Source organism: Bacillus rossius, chromosome 1 (genome assembly GCF_032445375.1).
Source record: "Bacillus rossius redtenbacheri isolate Brsri chromosome 1, Brsri_v3, whole genome shotgun sequence".
NCBI classification, from domain to species: domain Eukaryota; kingdom Metazoa; phylum Arthropoda; class Insecta; order Phasmatodea; family Bacillidae; genus Bacillus; species Bacillus rossius.
The window spans coordinates 13,083,236-13,102,811 of NC_086330.1; the positions used below are offsets into that span (position 1 = coordinate 13,083,236).

Sequence of the window (19,576 nt, forward strand, 5' to 3'; positions counted from 1 at the left end):
TTTAAAATAATGGCAGTCTATGCATTTTGGATGTAGAACAAGATTTCAGGGGTCCAAGTTTTACTATGAATTTGTTTTCATTGTTTAACCTGGGATCATTATTCACCTTGTAACTGTTAGGAGAGAACTTAAAAACAATTGAATCAATCGCACAGAAAAATATAATCCATTCCAGGATTGTCTACATATTGCTTCCCAGATCAACAAATAGATAACAGTACCATACTTGAATCAATTTTTTTTAATAAATGTTTCATATAGGTTTTGTACACTTTACAATATTAAATGTTAAAAGTATACATTGATGTGAGATACCCCACTTTAGATTTAAAACTCAATAACAGCTGTTGATTTGTAATAACCTGAGCTAGAGGTTGTGTACCTTTGAGACAAATGTATGGTGTTTACCACTTGGACACCAAATTCGAAATCTTCAAATGCCTGAAAAAAAAATTCAAGAAGTATGGTCATTTTCTACTTTGACTGTTATATGTATTACAGAAATAATTAAAGCTGACTTCTCTTTTACCTTGAGGATTTCTGTTGCATTGAACGTTTCTCTGGATTTTAACTTGTTTTTCGGCACCTCGCACTCTGGTGTGTCTTCCGAACTGTGGCGAAATAAAGTGTTCATCAATGTTACGTGGAGTTTTACTTGACTGTACTGCTTCTGTAACAAACCTGAATCATAGCAAAAAAAATTAACATTTTCTTACCAATTCATTAGCCACCCACAATACTACGGATTACTGATGTGATGTTGCCTGCACTGTCGAGCCCATGACAATCTAGTCTCAATATGCACACATCAATCAAAAGTTTCACATTCAGGTTTGATCAGGGGGAGCAGAGGCAATGGGTGCAATTGCCTCCTCCCTCCCCCCTGCAATACAAAGCTTTTACTGTTCACAGAAAAAGTCACCATGTTTGAACATTTTTGAAGCCATTCCGGAACAGAAAATATTTTGATCAAACGTCATGTACAATGTATGTATCATTAAAATGAAAATTTTACAATTAAAATCATTATCATATCGAAAAACTTACCATATATGCCCGTGTATGGGTCGTACATTTTATGCCAACTTTTAGTTTTAAAAAGGGTAGTGTGATTCTTATGGGAAGTTATACCTTTGGGTAAAAAAAAAATTTTAATTACAGTATGTCTGAGTATGTGTGTAAATAACTATCCTGTGTTAGTTTTTAATTAATATTTTATGAGTAAGTATAAATTGGTTAGTTAAAATATCAGAGCAGTGCGTGAAAGGAACTACGACAGGAGACATTGTGTTTGTCTGCCCGTGGGGGGGGGGGGGGGGGGGGGAGGAGGAGGGGTAATCTAAAAATAAACTAGCCTGTTTGCCTGTGTGCGTTCTGTGTGAGCGTGGTGACAGTTCTCCCTCCCTCGCACTTGTAAATGTCCTTGGACTGGCACATCTTCACGTGTCTATTTTGACAGGTTTTTTTTTTAACACGGAACTGTGACCCAACCAATTTTTTTTTTGCATGAGATTTCTCAACTTTCAAATAAATGCAACATTCCATGACAAAACTGCAACCATGGTTGGTGCTTTGAAAGCAGCACTTAAAAGCCATGCTTTTTACGTTCCTTCATCTTGCACACTAATTTCTCCCTAACTGTGACGTGTGTGCTAGTTTTTATAAACGATACCTTTTCTTTCTTTTTATTATTCTGGAAGAGGACTTGTTAAAAATAAATACAATAGCCGAGAAGGGACACAGGGTTGTCTTTGCCGTATTTCTTATGCACCAATAAGCTGAAACACGGGAACAAAAGACTTCTTATATTCTATTGCTGATAGATATATGGTGCGACTCTTTAAGGGGGAGGGGGGACCCTTACAGTGAAAAAGTTGGATTTTTATAACTCAAATTACAGCTGCGACCCACCCATAGTAGGGGCGGCGACTCTTCAGCGATATACGTTTATTTTTTCGGACTGCCAAAATATTTTTAAGTGTTGCCATTTTTAGTACTAGCATGTGTTTCATTAGCTGTTAAAAATGTTTATTTGTTGTTACGTTGCAGCATTTTGTTTTTAAGTGCTTGGACTGATGGGTGCATAAATCTATTTTTTTTTACACTTTACAAATTACCATCTGAGCAACTTTCACAACACAAATGTGCATTTTGATTCTGAGATGGACAAAGTAATAGTAAATTACCACGGTATAGACAATGATGGCAGAGATGATAGTTCACTCTCATCGGCAGAGGAAGTGGATGGCCTCCCAGAACTTGCTGAGCACAAGTAAACAAATGTGAGCAAAGTCACTGTTTGCTGTTATTCTGCTCGAGACAGACCTGCTGTCACTCCTTCAGGTGTGACCCTTAGTGAATGTTTCATCGCTTCTGTTAAGTGTAAATACCTAAATGAATAAAGTACATAATTATACGTTGAAATCACTTAGAATGTAACATTCTCTTTATAGTAATTTGTTTCTGGTTTGCAAGTTCATTGAAATAAATTTTAATATTCTTTAAATAAAAACTAAAAAATTAAAAAAATATATATTAATTTTAGAGGAAATTTAACTATATACCTTACTAAAATAAATGACTATAAATAATAATATTCCTGTATAATTTCTCAATCAAAAAGTGGCGTGATAACTGTGACAGCACCTCAAACCCATTGTTCAACATAAAGTAATAAATAAATAAGTGATATATGTGGAGTCGATACTGAAATTTATGTAATTTCCTCTTTAAGAATATATTTTTTTTTGCAATCTATTTTAGTTTCTTTGACATAGATAAGAATAAAGAAAATCCTTTTATATTTAATTTTTTTTAGTAGCCGAACATATACATGATTACTCAATTTTTGGTTCCACACACATTAATCACAAAGCCAGAAAGAATTCTCTGGAAAATAGAGTATTTTTTTCTTAAAAAAAACAGCCCACCCCTGAGCAAAAGTCTAGATCTGCGCCTGTTTGAACGACCCTGCAACATGATGGCATGAGTTCTGTGGAGGTTCTAGGAGTTATTCAAACAGCTCAGATGCATGAATACAACATGGCAGACAGCAGTCGCTCGTCCCAGACAGAGAAGGCCAGCACTTGAAAGACTTAGCAATGCACAGTGTGGGGTCGCAGACCAACGGACACCCAATCAATCTTCACCAGAATGCCACAAGAGTGCCCAGAGACAGCACGACTCTTCACTGACAAACATGAAATAAACTGGTTTCTTGGAGGCTTGTGCTGGCACAGATTTACATGCAGTCTGGTACGGTGTTTTGTTGCTGACTGGAATGGGTTAGTTCTGGTCTATTATTCATGAAATTGCGATTTTTACCATTTTACGTAAGTTTCAAAACTTAATTTGGGCTTTACATCTCATTCACGGTGAGATTCTTGGATAGACGGAATTGCACAACCCAAAACAGTAATGTACCAGAAGTGATGGGCCATGCAGATAGCCTATACTAAGAAATCATTTCAGCATTTGCCTTAAGTAAATTTCGAAAAACAATCAGGATGGCTGAACTGTAATTAAAAACCTCGCTGGCAATGTTTTACCATTCCACCACCTTGCTTTGTTTTAGTAGTACTAAGCAGGAGTAGCATGGCTGATTTTAAGATTAACGAAACATTTTCACAAGCTACACTAAGTTGTCATCTGCATATGATGCCACTCAAATATTTTTACATCACATGACAAACCAAGACAAAGTGGCCTGACAAATGTCATGCCATGGAATCACCAAACATATTCATGACATTATGTTTAAAATGGAAAATTGTTAAAACAGTATACTCTAATTGTGAACAAATGCAAAAACAGTTATATTGGTGACGAAACACTACATCACTTGCCATAAACACGTGACCCCAGTAATGGAATCAACTGCTGGGGACACATAAGGTTACAAGACATAACGGCAAAAGATGCAAATTTTGTTCATGACAATTCTTCCCGATCCAAGCGACATATAAACTACAACCAACTAGCACAATGGACTTGGAGTAACTACCTATGACTCACCATAGTCATAGTTAGCAAGTGAATGTCATAATATTCAAACAAAATTTATCTGTAAAAGGCAAATGATGTGCCTATAACTTTAAAACATTGGAGAACCATCATTTCTCATGCAAAAAAAAAGTACTAGCTAATATGATTTAAACTAACAGATGTTTTGAAACTTAATAAATTCACAAAAATTATAACACGTTACACGAGCAAAGCCACGAGGTATCCACGCACCTGCGCTGCTGAAGTAGTCGACGATGCCGTCAGCCAGGCTCTGCAGGATGGGAGAGCCGTCCACCACCTCCACCTTGCCGAACAACACGTCCACTTCTGCCGGGTCATCGTTCATGTACTCCACTCCTCTCATGCGTAGCTTCAGCGGGTCGTACCCCACGATCGGCCTGTCCCAACACACACGCAGCAACGCTGATATGTCGTTGATAGAGACATGCAAAATTCGCGGATTCATTTCGCGATAGGCTAGCATCAAAACAACTATACCTTCGTACCGCTTCTGCGATCGGCCCACATTTTATCCGGGGAACTGTGAGCCAATGGGAAACACTAAACCAAGAATGTGCCGAATTACGGACAGCCTAGTTGAGACGTCTCACGAGTCAGTAGCCAATGAACAGGTGTCAATTCCGCGAGTATTTAAAGGACTGTGGATTCTATCCTAGAGGTCGATGAATGCGCGAATTTTGCAGGTCTCTGGACAAGACAACATGCCATAGTCCATCTGTTTAGATTCATCACTGGGTCTGTGTGTGCATCACTATTTTGTTCAGGGTGGTGATTTAACTAAATGTGCTTGTTGCAACTGTTTAGTCCTCTCATCAGCCCACGGTGTTCCTGTGTGCTGTGCTTTTTTTTTATTACTAAATTCCTTCCGCTGAATAATCTGAGTCATCCAAACGTGCCATGAGGTTTTTTTTCTTTGACAACCAACATAAAGCAGCAAAGATATGTGTGTGTCCAAAATATAAAAAAACTGTACTGATTCACAAAATTTTTCCCATATGCAGTTTCACAGATTACAAACCAATACGTGAAAAACCATTTTAGTTAAAACATTTTTATTAATTTACTAAATTACCCAAAAGTCTCCTTGGAAAAACATACAACGTACTTCAGTATGAACAAACAAAAGATAACCTAAGATGAGCAGAATGGATTTTTTTTTTAAACCTGATCAATTACTAGATTTCTTTTGTCTTTTCCTTGGAGCAATATCCAGGATGGCAAAAACCCTATAAATTAACAAATATATTTGCATAATATCAAAAACTCTCAGACACAACCTAAAAAATTTTTAAAATATTATAGTTGTACAGGTTTTTAGGGGTAAGTAATGGGTATCATAAGGTTATGATATCCCATCAAAACTGCCATAATTGACATTAACAGTGTTGCTAAAATCAAAATATTAATTTTTATTTGTTCACATTAATTTGCACAATACATATAACTTGATGTAAGCTTTTGGACATACGCCATTGCTAAGCACATGTATGTCTGTAGAAGAAAACTACATAAAACCAAAAGACAAAAAACACAAATTTAGCAAAAATTGCTGTTGTCAACAGGATATATACACCACATAATATTCCATGACAGGAATATATTCAACAAACAAAGAAAAACAAAGAAAAATGGACTAAGAGAACGAAAAAAAAACCCACAAATGATGAATTGGACCCCAAAAAAATTCAGCACAATAGTTGAAATGAGACAAAAACACAACAAAACGAAAAGACGAAACAAACAGACATACATGTGCTTAGCCTTGGCATATGTCCAAAAGCTTACATCAAGTCATGAACTCCCATTACACAAATCTTTCAAAGATAATAACAATACTATATGATCAGCCAACCATGGAAAACCAAAATCAAGACAGGAATTTGAAGCCACCTTCTCCCGATCGCACCACCTCATTTGGTTACTTTACTAGTCTGCTATGATTATTTTACTCAAAAAATGTACTTATTATTATGTATTTACCTTACTTAACATATGCTACCACAGGGTTAAACTGTCATGAAAAATACTGTCTTACAGACTTGTTCCTACTTTCAACAATTTTCCTGGTAAGTGATACAGCACTGAAAATTATATCCAAAAGCAACTTTATTCAGAAAATGTCTTGTAACAATTATTTTGTAGGTAACAGTTGTTACACTATACAAAAAATTAAGGTATGTAGTATAATACATAAAGTTAGAGCTTATCCAGTCATTTTGCACTGTAGAAACATTCGAAATTAATTCTAGAAAAAAATTTTTGCTATAAAATAATTTACAAAATTGTCAACAGTCGAAAACAAAACTCTCTGTCTTTTCCTATTCGTCCTGAAATCTGCCTCAATTTTGTCGTGTTGCAATCTCCTCTTCACGTTTATTCTAAACCATTTTGTTAAACCTGTTTCTTACTCTCTAGCCAATCACTTCCAACTGCCCGCCCCGTCGACAACCTTCCCTTTGCACGACCAACTTTACACGCAGAGAAACTCCAGCAACCTCTGCAGTTATTACTAACAGCAGACTATCCCAGTCCAGATACGTGAACCCGGATTCCCCTGACGTCGCGGTGTGTTCGACGGGCACTAGGAACACTACCTGACCACTTCTTCGTTGCACTTCTGCAGGACTTGGGCGGCGTGGTTCCGCTCCACCTCGTCCGAGAGCACCATCGTCGCCAACGTCAGGTGGAGCTTGTCAGGGTTCTGGAATATGGACGGCTCTATCCCGCGAGCGTTGTGGCAATCCAGAACAATTTCCTGCAAAACACGTAGGGGAGAGAACCTACTGTTTAAAAGCCCGCATGACATCCCCTTGTAACACTGCAGCCAGGGGCTTATATGGAGGGAGATCTTACAAGTATGAGCCTCACCTAAATTATGTGGAAAAGATGCTTCTGCTAAACTTAATTTTTTATGATTCCTGTTGATTTAGATCCAACTGATACTGCCAAAAACATTCCCCTCGTGAAATAAACTAGAACTGGCCAAACCCTGGACTGTGATCAATTATAAGCCACTGGCAGAGGAGTCAGTTCATTTAATTATTCACTCCGTGGTTTTTTAAATTTATTTCTAAGTTCAAACTTGCATATAACATATTTTTATTGTTTGAGGGTAAATATAATTTGTCAAACCAAACCGATGGCCAGCCACACATGAATTAATATTACATTTTTTACAATTGTTTTATATTTTTAAGTTCTTAACAGAGACCAATAAATACATATGTAACCTTTAATGAAGTCAAAAATAAGTCTTTAAAAAAGTATTTACTTACAAGAAATAAAAAAAACTAAAAAATCTTACTAGAATTACCATACATTGCATTACACTACCATACGTTACACAGATTACATAAATAGAAAAAATATTTTTTTAGTATTATTGAAACAGTAGTGTTCTTTCTGCTGGTAACTTATTCAACATACATACAAGCAAAGGTAGCTAATATACTGACGTCGTTCGGGCCTGCGGCCCCTTTGAGCCCGATATGACACCGCCCAACCACCGTCTCAGTTCAAACCTCCCGCTCGTGCGTGCGTGTGTGCGTGTGTTTCTAGCCCGGCAAGAGGGCGCTTAGATGCAGTGCGCCGCACCCCTAAATATGTTAATTAATATTGTAACCCTTTTTCTTTCCGCCTCAAAACAGTGTAACGATGATTATGCATGTATGTGTTTTTAATTAATAACTTCATGATCTGTTGTTATTTTTTATAAGTCCAAGCACGAACACGGACGCTCCCTAGCGGGCGATGGAGGAACTAGCATGAAACTCATTTGAACCCTGTTTTATGTTTATAAGTAATTATTACACACGGTCTGGACATGGAAGTAATCTAATAATTATTGTAAAATTAATTATGTATTTTCTAAGAGTAACCCGGGGCACGCTACAGCAAAGTTGTAACGGTAATTGTGTTCGGCGCGAAGGGCGCCATGTTGCCACCCGCAAGCCATGAGCTCAGCCCAGTCTCCTTCTACAGCCGGCCGAGAGCGGACGTCTCTGCAGACACCCCGAGGACATCACCGTTGGTTCACCGAGTAGTAATTCTGTAACTTAATTTATTCAAATCGCTTTCTTTTTCATCCTCGGGGCCTCTCTCGGTCGGAGAGACTGCTTAAGTAATAATTATTCACTCCTCGGAGTTTTTATCTCACCGGTGTATTAAGTAATGGCTTGGGGCGGCCACGTGCGTGGTTCGCCTCCTCACCTAAGCTGATTCGTGCCTCGGGCGTTTTACAGTTTTATCAGTGGAGGATCGTGTAAGGACGTGTACCGTGAGTAGAATAAAAGCCAATTAACTGTGTTACGTGTTTTGTGTTCGGGGGGGCCACGTGGGTTCCTAACCTGGCCAGCGGCGTGTGTGATGCCCTGAGAGCCCACTGCGGATTAGAAGCGTGCCCGACGCTGAGAGCGGGCTTAGGTAGGGACAGGAGCTGCGTATAACATTTTGAGGGCTAATATCTCGCCGCACACGGGCCACGTAACGCCCTGAGTAGAGTCTTTCAGCCGGGTCCACGTGCCCACTCACGTGGTGGCGCCCATTAATTCCTTCAGATATTCACATCTCAACACCGGTACCCCCTCAATACCTAAAAAAATTACTTTGTTGAAATATTCTTTAGGCATCCCATTTTGACCGTAGTATGGGCCAAATTAAGCTTGCAGGCTGCCACTGATGAAGGCTTGCAGTAATCTGGCGATGCATGCATATCACTTTAAAGTTATTTTGCATGCAACATACTGTAATATTTTCAAAACCACAATAGAGTTCCCAGACCAACTTTCTTTTCTTCAGCTAGCATCTATGCGGTGATCTAACAGATACTAGGCGAAACAATACTTTCAGTCATACACAAATTTTTTATTGTACTTGAATGGCATTACACTTTATTTAATTATATTTTTAATGTATTTCACTTGTTTTTGAATTACATGCACTTGTAATTAACGTGTCCACTTTGAACAGTTCATGAATTATCTATGAACATGTTATGGTTATTGTAGTGCATACATATTTTTTATGTCTGTGTAATGTAACTGCTTTGATAACTAAAAAAGTTGAACACGTAATATATACAATGTTCGTAAAATACAAGAGCCAACAACACAGCCGATCCCTTCAAGTACGTGAGCAAGGAGTCCTTAAAATGGCTACAGTATAGTGGGCACGCAGTGTTGTTGACTATACAAGATCTACAAGTCATGAGATTTAACTAACAGGAGTACCAAATTAATAAAAAAACTAAAATCTAATCTACTTAAATGAAAACATATATGCTCCAATGAATGATAATTCACTGATGAATTATCAATATTATAATTTATTAAACATACAAAATTATCATAGAACAGAATAGATATAAAATTAACTCAACAAAACATTATTGCACTTTCATTAATTATTTCTCCATTTTCTTTAGTAGTACACCTACATGTAGTATAAAAATTTAATTAAAAATTATATTAAAAAAAAAAAGCACAAGGAAACTAACACTATAAAAAGTCAGAATTATATAGCAGTGTGTTTCACTAGCTAACACCATCTTACCTTGAATTTCAGAAAACCTTCTCTGATGTTAGGACTTGTCATGGGTATGGTGAAGAAATGAGTGAACGATTGCTTCAGACGAGCCCCGCTGACTATCAAGTTAATTCTTCTTCGCGCTGCACGCACGCCATTTGCACTCTCGCCAGTTATAACTAAAACAGCAACACACTCTGATGTTGTTCCTATCGTCCAATAAATTTATTTTCAAATAAATTTAGCACATATTTTACTCTACAAGAAACAGATAAATCTGTTGCAAAATGGAAGAATCAATAAAAATTCTGACATTTACACAGAGTGATCACTAACGGAAACTTCTGAAAAAATTGCACCTCTTGGGTACTGAACTTGGTGCTCTAAGAGTGGAATTCATATTTCTCATACAGGCATTTCATTAAACAATCATTAATTAGTAATTAAGTACATAAGTACTGTTATCAATCCTCAGTTGCTGAAACAAGTAATTCTTGTTTGTCATTCTTGAGGTAATGCTTCATTAGGTACTTATATCTCAATAAGTTGCTATATAAATTCAGTCACAAAATAGGCTACGAAATGCTTCTTGCTTCCCATTAATTCGCCATCAAGCACAGACTATAGTTGACTAGCAATTATCTCCTTTTTATTATAGTTGCGGTGATGGAATTTGGACTGAAATGGACAATTGCATGAAAATATACCACAAAATTTAAACTATAACATATTGTGTTTAGTTTTTTAAGTGAACAATTTTTTATATATATTTTTTTAATGATTTTTGTTAATCTATACATAAATGAATTAATTTTTTTTTTTTAAATTTTTACTTTGATTTTGACATGAAGGAGGAAATAAATCTTAGTAAGTCAGTTTCTCATTTGTTCAATAAATGACTAATAGAAATTACTCACAAAATTTTTATCAATAAAATGTTTCAAAAATTGTACATCTCTAGTCATTAAATTTAAACATTGCTTCAATTTACATATTAAATTATTAATAATTTTTTTATTTGAGTTGAAATACACATTGACAAATCACTTATATTATCAGGATTTTAAATAATAGTCTACTTAAAAAAATCTCAAACCAATACTTTGAATGAATTTGGAACCTACGATACATGAGCATCCTCACTATGTTAGTTTGACACGCTACTGATTCGCTACTGTGCACAACGTGTACATATTTGGGATGCTACGAGAGGATTATTTAAGTATTACAGAAAATATTTTTCCTTTTAAGAGACTGCATTTCATTACATCAAAAAATACTATAGAGAATGTACAGTTAGTTTATATTGGGTAAAACTTCTTGCACTTATTACAATCGCTTATAAACACATCAGGTTATTGCTACTGCACACCATCATGCCCCGCGCCACTTCACGAGGTCAGCACAATAGGGAAACAGTTCCGTGTGTAGCAACGGACGAACCTGGGAGCTTATTGTAGGTGCTGAGAAGCTCACAGAAACTGGAATACTCCTACTCAAATACGCTCTGTGCAGTAGGATTGACAAGGATGTTCAGTTCAGCTACTTTGTCAAGTACAAAATGGGAAGTTCAGTAGTGCTCCTTCAACCATTACTTAATCAAGAAGTAAGTACAGTACACTCCCTATTTAACGCGGTTGTCGGGGGACATAACTTTTACCCGCGTTGTTGCATAACCGCGATGTTTCGATGTGACCAAGGTCAAAAGGCATAAAACACCGCCTGTGTTCTAATAGGTCGGCAAGCACGCACAGTATAGACGGCCCGCCGTTGTGCGGACTTTGCATCCGCAGTTTTCACTAAACGCGGGTGAAAAAATAAAAATAATAAATTTTAAAGATAAATATTAAATATTGAATTATTTTTATTTTTCCGTGTGCCGCGCACAGTTTGTCGCACGGCCTACGAGCGCGCCACACGCCGCCATACACACATGCGGCACACACACTGCTGCCAGTCTCGTGGTGTCAGCCACTGTATCTGCTTCGTCTGAGTGTCCGTAACAAAGTAAGTGCAGTGTGTGCGGTTACACACGATTCTGTGGTCGAAGTCTTCTAAAAAGAAAGGCCGTAGTGATACTTCAAACCGAATATGAATCGCAAAGTACCGAGTTTGATTGACAAAATAAAAATTCTATATTTACTTACAGATAGGTAGCTTGTCTTTTGCAGAAGTAGGCCGCAGATACAGGAAAAAACGATTCTAGCATTCGTACAATAAAAAATAAAGAATCGTCTTTTGTGTCAAGTGGTTAAACTTTATTATCCATGCTTACAGTAAATTATAAATGGTCATGTGTGGGAAACAAAAATTACGCCAATTTAATTTTAGCGCAATCAGTGACGCCGTATTAAAAACCGTGTTAAACTATGTCTTTACTTATTTCATCAAACGCTGTGTCGAGTTGCTGAGTGCGTGTGGCTCGGATCGGCAAGTGTTATATTCCCCAGCCTCTGGTTAAAGGTCGGGAGACCGCTACACATAAACATTTCCGGGACTTGTTTACTACCTCACGGCAAAAGTGGTACAGTATGGTTCACGTAAGTATTGGACCACTGGGAATTCCTGGGCAAAGATTAAAAATACGCTAGCTGATTTACTTTACCATTTAATGTTAAAACATTATACCTAAGTAAAAAGATGAACGTGTAAAATACAATGAATTACCCAATAATATTACGTCTGTAGGTTTAAGTTGTAACAAAACATTTATATACAGATGTCCAGTAAAGTACCAATTAAGATTCTGGAGTGGAATTTTAAACACCGGACTACCTGATTTTGCCTTGTACGCAGGGACGCTGCTCAGTCAAGTGACTCATGCTCTGCCTGTGTGCTGCGTGAACACATTCCCTCCCCCACTCCCCCTCGCCGTGTTTCTGCCCGCTCTAATATCTACCTCTCTCCATATTCTCGGCTCGCCTCTCCCTACCCAGCGCTTGCCGACAACCAAGCCTATCCAACATCAATCTCCAGCCGAGTCATGCTGGATGTCGCTGGACGGTGGGCTTTATCAGGTCCCCTGCTTCATTTGTGAGATAAAGCGACGTTAAGAACTAGTCTTTCAGAAAATATCACCTGGCTGAATTGGACCATAATTTGAAAACCCTACATGATAGAGGAATAATGTACTGAGATATCTTGTTTAGAATTTCACTGCGGACATTTTCTACGCCTAGGCTTTTTTCTGCCCGATGCTTAGTTTGTTAGTTACAACGCAAAATTATCCTAATCGGCTATCAACCATTTATTCCATTATTATTCATTTCTGACTAGGGGACATGGTTTGACCCGCGATATACCCGATTCCGCGATCAATCGGGGCGCGATATACCGGGAGTTTACTGTATGTGAATTCACGAAGCTTATAAATAAGGCTTTTATGACAAGAACTACTTCACAAAGTAGTGCTTGTCCGCCAATTAACTCCCGGACTATGAATTCCACCCTAATTCTGAGTTGGGGTTGAGCAACTGACCCTTTATTTCGAGCGTGATGTCCCACAAATCACGTGAATAATATTTTGGTTTTAAGAAAAAAACTTACCAATGCTTCCTTTTTGGTTTTGCCTCGGGATCCGGATCTGAGTCTTTGTTTCATTTTCCAAGCGTCGACGAGTGGTCCCCTTCGCTCCAACAATGAAGGGGAAAAAGGTGCTTTGCAAGGGGAAAAAAAATATCAAAATCATTACTTACGATTAGCAATGAAATTCAGAACAAAAATTTAATGATCACTTAAGAATTGAGACATTCTTGTGATTTTCATACCTTCTAAAATATATCTGCATCAATCCAAAAGTTAACATAAATTGACATCGTCCCGGGCTGCGCCCTTCTGAGCCCGATGTGCCACCACCTCTCCCCTTACACGCTGCGAGCCCCCTCCTTCCACCTCCACCCTCTACGACCGCCCGCCAAAGTGTGTGTGCCCGCGCCCGCCAATGTGACGTCAGTGCTCCGCGCCCGAGAGTTGCTGAGCGAGGACGAACGGGCAGTGAGTCGCGAGCACTGCGAGAGGAAGGAGCTTCATTCTACTGTCGTCGTTCTCGGAGGTCTTGAGTGCTACAGGGGGAACGGGCCTCGCCACACACGGGCTACGTCACGGCCCTGAGAACAGAGTAGCCGGGTCCACATGCCCGTTGTACATGTGGTGGCGCCCTAGGATTCAACGAACACTTTAACCCCCATTGCGGTAGTAGGTAGTTATTGAAACTAACTAGTGTATCATGTAATTGTGTTTGAAACATGCTACATATGTATTTTGCTTACAGTAGAACCAGAGTAAAAGGTGATTCTTGTTTGATTACTCTACAGAAGTTAATCCAACTTTCAATTAGGTTCTTTCTATATTTGTGTAACACTAAAAGCCTTCTTATTTTTACCGTGTGTGTGTATGTGTGTGTATATATATACATACATATACATACTGACGTCGTCCGGGCCTGCGGCCCCTTTGAGCCCGATATGACACCGCCCAACCACCATCTCTATTCAACCCTCCCGCTCGTGCGTGCGTGTGTGCGTGTGTGTCTAGCCCGGCAAGAGGGCGCTTAGAAGCAGTGCGGCGACCCCTAAAATTGCTACATTTAATATTAATTGTAAACCTTTTTGTTTGTTCTCATTCATCTTTGCCCCAGTGTTGTGCAGTTTACTTGTGTTTCTTTAATTTAAATATGTTACTTGAAATAACCACAGACGTTGCCCGGGCGGACCCGAACAGGCACGGACTTGGACGAGAGTAGGAACGTTTTATATAAATTATCATTAATTAAGTAACTATTAACAAACTTTAAACCATCAGTAATTTTTATATATTTTTTAATGTTGATCTGTAATTTGCTTAACTTTCGCCGGGGCACGGAATCGTAGGATATAGTAACGGTAATTGTGTTGGCGCGAAGGGCGCCATGTTGCCACCTGCGAGCGATGAGCTCAGCCCAGTCCATCTTCATCACTGACCGAGAGCAGACGCGCCAGCACCCCGGGGACCTCAACCATTGTTCATCACTGACCAAGTAATTTCTGTATCGTTAATTCTTTCTAAATCACTTTCGTTCGTCATCCTCGGGGCAGCTCTCGGTCAGTGGACTGTTTAATTAATTAATTGTCTCAGTCGAGTTTTGATCCATCGTGTAATAAGTATACTTTGTAGCATGGCCACGTGTGTGGACCATGCCTTCACCTAAGTCGATTCGTGCCTCAGGCTTTTTAACCGTGTAACGTGTAACGGACGTGGAGAGAAACGTGTTAGTGAAATTAAATCTGGGAATGAATATAAATTGAGTATTTTATTTAACCACGTGGTGAGTGAGCCTACTTAGCCTAGGAGTGTGGCGTGCCCGACGCCTAGAGCGGGCCAGGTCTGGATAGGTAGGGTAGATAGGGCTGGTAACTCGTCCCCACTTGGGCCACGTAACGCCCTGAGAGAGAGACTCCGCCGGGTCCACGTGCCCTTCCACGTGGTGGCGCCCATACTTAACATCTTAAAATCACCGGGAACGTGCGCGCAGCCCTCAATACATACATATACATACACACATACACACAAACACACACCCATACACACACACACACACACACACACACACATATATATATATATATATATATATATATATAAGTGTGTGTGTGTGTGTGTATATGTGTGTGTGTGTCTATATATATATGAAAAATGTATATCCATTTTATATATATATATATATATAAAATGGATATACATTTTTCATTTTCAATTTAAACTGGTAATTAGTGTAATATGCCCTTTTAACCTGTTTTCAATTTACGACTGGCGTGGCACAAAACTCAATCTAGCTGACAATTATCCTTGAGTCTTGAGTGGCAATTTACTTTGTATTTACTACGTTCGACAATGTGGCAAACTCGTAGAAGGGAAAAAAATGAGCGCATTGTTGTTTACCTTGCGACGTGAAAAGTTGTGCGTACTCTTCCAGCCTCTGTCGTCTCCAGCTCATACAGCTCTGCTGGTTCTGAATTATCACAGCCGTCACCTAGGTGAAGGAGATCAGCAACAAATGTCACAGTCATCGCACAGATATTAGTTGAGAGGATGGAAAGAACGTAGGGAGGATGACTGCTTTGATGATGACTTGATGTAAACTTTTGGACATACGCCATTGCTAAGCACATGTATGTCTGTAGAAGAAAACTACAAAAAACACAAATGACAAAAACACAAATTAAGCAAAAAAAAATTGCTGTTGTCAGGATATAAACACCAAATAATATTCCATAACAGGAATATGGTCAACAAACAAAGAAAAACAAAGAAAAATGGACTAACAGAACAGAAAAAAAAAACAAAAAAAACACAAATGATTACAGCACAAAAATATTGAATGGTGTTTATATCCTGACAACAGCAATATTTTTGCTTAATTTGTGTTTTTGTCATTTGTGTTTTTCGTAGTTTTCTTCTTCAGACATACATGTGCTTAGCAATGGTGTAGGCCTATGTCCGAAAGTTTACATCAAGTCATGCACTCCCATTGCACAAATCTTTCAAAGATAATATGCTTTGATGATGGGCTGATTGGTAAGACTGATTACTCTAGAGTACAATGCTACTATACAGGTCCGAGTGGTCTGAAGCCTCTGCAACCTCAGGGGTACAGTCAATGCTTCAAGCCATTCCATGCAATACCGTTCAGGGTATAACTGTACATTTTAATACTCCAAGAAGAGTAACTCTTCTGCTCCAAAAATATGAAAAATCACGAGTCTTGGTCCGTAGCAGCACAGAACGACAATGACACTTTCAATTTCATTTCAACAAGAGGCTGTGAAAGAAAATGACAAAGGAACACAACACACACACAATGCACTGCCTGTAATGAAACACGGCGCGCATCGCAACCACGCAACACAGCAGCGTCAAGAAATTAAAGATAAATAAATTAAATAAATAAATAATACATACAAGTGTTTTGTTGTCAGCAATGAGACAAAGTTTTAATTGCCAAATTTTTTAATGACTTCAAAATTTATAAGTAATATGCTTAAAAAATTCTCACTTCATTTAGGTGTATACACTTTAGCTTAGATGTTATAAAACATAATTTTTCAAGAACCAGGACTTTCCAACTTTATCCAATAACCCCAGAATAGTAATAAGTAATGCCAAGTTATATAAAAAAAAATTAAATGTCCTAAATAATCGTTTGTAACATGTGGGAGGGTGAAAGCAAACCATGAACCATGGTAAAAAAAAAAAAATATGGATACATGAGCAATGTCACAAAACCTTTCAGCAGAAACCTGAGATGACTCCAACTTCCCATGAGATTCATGCTGGGTGTTGACGTTTTCCCTGTTTGCACCAGACAACCAATCTTTGTTAAGTATATGTTCTACTATTTTGTTCTCCTCAGCGGTCAGAACCCACTGGAGGTCTGGGGTAGCGGGTTGTAGGGTGGCAGCCCTGCTACGCTGCTGTGCAGCTACCACAGTCCTGGAACATGGCCTGTGCACAGCATGCTGTGCTGCAAGGTGCTTCGCACGATACCACTGGGGCCAACCACGGTCATGTGACAGTGGGCCCAGTTCAGTTGCACCACAGCAAACACTACAAATTGTAACACTCCAGACCCACACTCATTACACATTTTTGAATATGCAATTCCCAGACTTTTCCAGGTCTTTCAGTCTATATGGCAAATTTGTAAGACCCTTACATATGATTTGTAATCGTACTTGGTAACTTATATTGGAAAGTTCGTAAACAGCAATTTGGTTCCGGCATACTTATTTGCAGCACGACTATCTGAAAATATGTATAAGAGATGTCCTTCCCGAAAGTTAATCTCTTGGCGTTACTTAGTTAGAATATGTAATCTATTTGATAAGTGGTTTAAATATATGCATTCACACTTCAAGTAAAATAAATAAATAAATAAACTGTCAAAAATTCACTAAAACATAGCTAAGTTTTTAATATGTATTCATAAGAGTAAGCCCACAAATGAACAAACACACAATTATAAACAGATTAAATTTAAAAAGTACTTGCACATTTCAAAGAAGAAATTGTAAAGTTGCTATTTTGCAAGTTTAAAATAGCAAAGATATAAAATGTTCGTAAACTGTACAGTATTTCTGACATTTGAAAATGCTGATAACTATAGACACAATTATACTGTGTACATAACAGAAATGCAATTTAGTACACCAAAATGCAAATTAAATGATGGAATTAAGTAGCATTTAAACAAAACTTAATTCAAATCATAAAAAAGTAATCTTTGAATGTTTTAAAATTAACTTCTGTCATTATGTCCGGACAAAATTTGTACCTAAGTGAATGGATCAGAAAAATTAATTTAATTTGTTTTATTGGTAATCTCTTATTCAATCATTTCAAACCACAAATGCTCACCAATTTAATATGTTTGGAATGTATCCGTTTGAGATCAATTTAACAGAAATTATTTTATCGTAAAAAAAGAAGCACACAAATTTTACTAATATTTTGGTGGAAACAAGTCTACACACATGACCCCATAAAACAATAAAAATAAAAACTGTTGCTTGGTAATTGAAGATGTTTCATCTTCTAATAGTTGGGCTTCCTTCTGAGCCTCTTGCGGCCATGGAAGTTACACAGATTTTTCTGTTCATTGCTTGCGGAGAAGGGCAGTAGCCTGGGTCTTTACAAAATATTTCAAAACACAATGAAGTAAGTACTTGTGACCATAAACGAACAAAGAATCGAGTATGCTGAACATGTTATGATTATTTTTTTGGGTTCAACTAAGTTAATTATGTAGCCTATTGCTCTATTAGGAGTTCCAGAGGACCATTAACTTCTAATTAGATAAATAATCATAGATATTAGTGTTAACATTTCGAAGTATGTAATGACTCACCATATTCCAAATCATCTGCCATAAAACTTTCATCATTTTCTTCATTCACATCCTTATCAATAGCTTGATCTAAATATGGTACTCTGTAGCATCGTCTATCTATCCAGTAGAGATCTGGTTTCATAACATCCATTCTAACTTTAGTACATGTACATGGGCTAGGTACTCAAATGAACTAGCCTTTATCTAAATGATATAACCTAAAAAAAAATTTAAGACATGTCATTAAAATCCTTGATGTGAATATTCGACATTTCACTGTATATATGTGTGACTCGCATACTAGGTAATGATAGGTAAAAGTGAACTAGAGACTTTCATACAGAAAAATCTTAACAATTATGCTACTGCTAATATTTCCTCTGTACTATCCTCAATTTTGTTCACTCTCAACTCTACAATATGCAAAACCAACTACATTCATAATCACTGATAGCATTATTTCACTTTAATGTACCCCAATACTTTAAAATATATATATATATATATATATATATATATATATATATATGTGTGTGTGTGTGTGTGTGTGTGTATGTATATATATATATATATATATATATATATATATATATATATATATATATATATATATATATATATATATATGTAATTATACAATAGTAGAAATAAAAATTTCATTAATAATTATAATATTCTAAAGAAAGATGAACTAAAAAGGAGAGGGGTAATACATTTTTTTTTAATAACAATATTTCAATATACATGAGAGATTCAGTTTAGTTTTACTTGAGATTTCTAAAAAAATTAAAACATATACTACCTCACATGCAATTTAAATACAGTATTAAAGAAATTATTTTATAAATTCATAAGTTTTCCTTACATCAACTTTATTTACTCTATGCGGCATTCTAAACACAGCCTGTTTGTGTCAAAGAGTATTAGTGATATACAGTGTTGTCAGCCACAGCACACGAAATTCGAGTACGATTATTAACATTCGGGTAGATTCATGTACTTTCGATAACAAGAATTTCATAAAGAGAATCATTTAGGTACATACACACAAAAATGTATGAAACAAAAAAAAATTGCACACTTATCGATAAAAAATATCTTTAAAACAAAGTTACTATCATAATAATAACTAGAAAAAATAAACTTTTATATTTTCAATGCTAC

The 19,576-nt window shown here is 37.3% G+C and overlaps 1 protein-coding gene across 3 annotated transcripts; it reads right to left on the reverse strand.

Moving 5' to 3' along the window:
- Positions 1 to 226: 226 nt before the first annotated feature.
- Positions 227 to 19,354, reverse strand: LOC134532210 (activating signal cointegrator 1 complex subunit 1). 3 transcript variants are annotated; one of them, XM_063368632.1, is made up of 9 exons: positions 19,278 to 19,354; positions 18,431 to 18,630; positions 15,466 to 15,556; positions 13,096 to 13,205; positions 9,577 to 9,728; positions 6,621 to 6,781; positions 4,237 to 4,403; positions 530 to 681; positions 227 to 441 (listed from the first exon to the last, which is right to left on the reverse strand). In XM_063368632.1, exons 2-9 carry the CDS (start codon positions 18,561 to 18,563, stop codon positions 328 to 330), a joined length of 1,080 nt encoding a protein of 359 aa, XP_063224702.1. In that variant the 5' UTR covers positions 18,564 to 18,630; positions 19,278 to 19,354; the 3' UTR covers positions 227 to 327. The 3 variants fall into 3 exon arrangements, with proteins under 3 accessions (XP_063224702.1, XP_063224704.1, XP_063224710.1); XM_063368634.1 differs by having other exon boundaries at positions 19,215 to 19,337; XM_063368640.1 differs by lacking the exons at positions 18,431 to 18,630; positions 19,278 to 19,354 and adding an exon at positions 16,810 to 17,002.
- Positions 19,355 to 19,576: the final 222 nt, after the last annotated feature.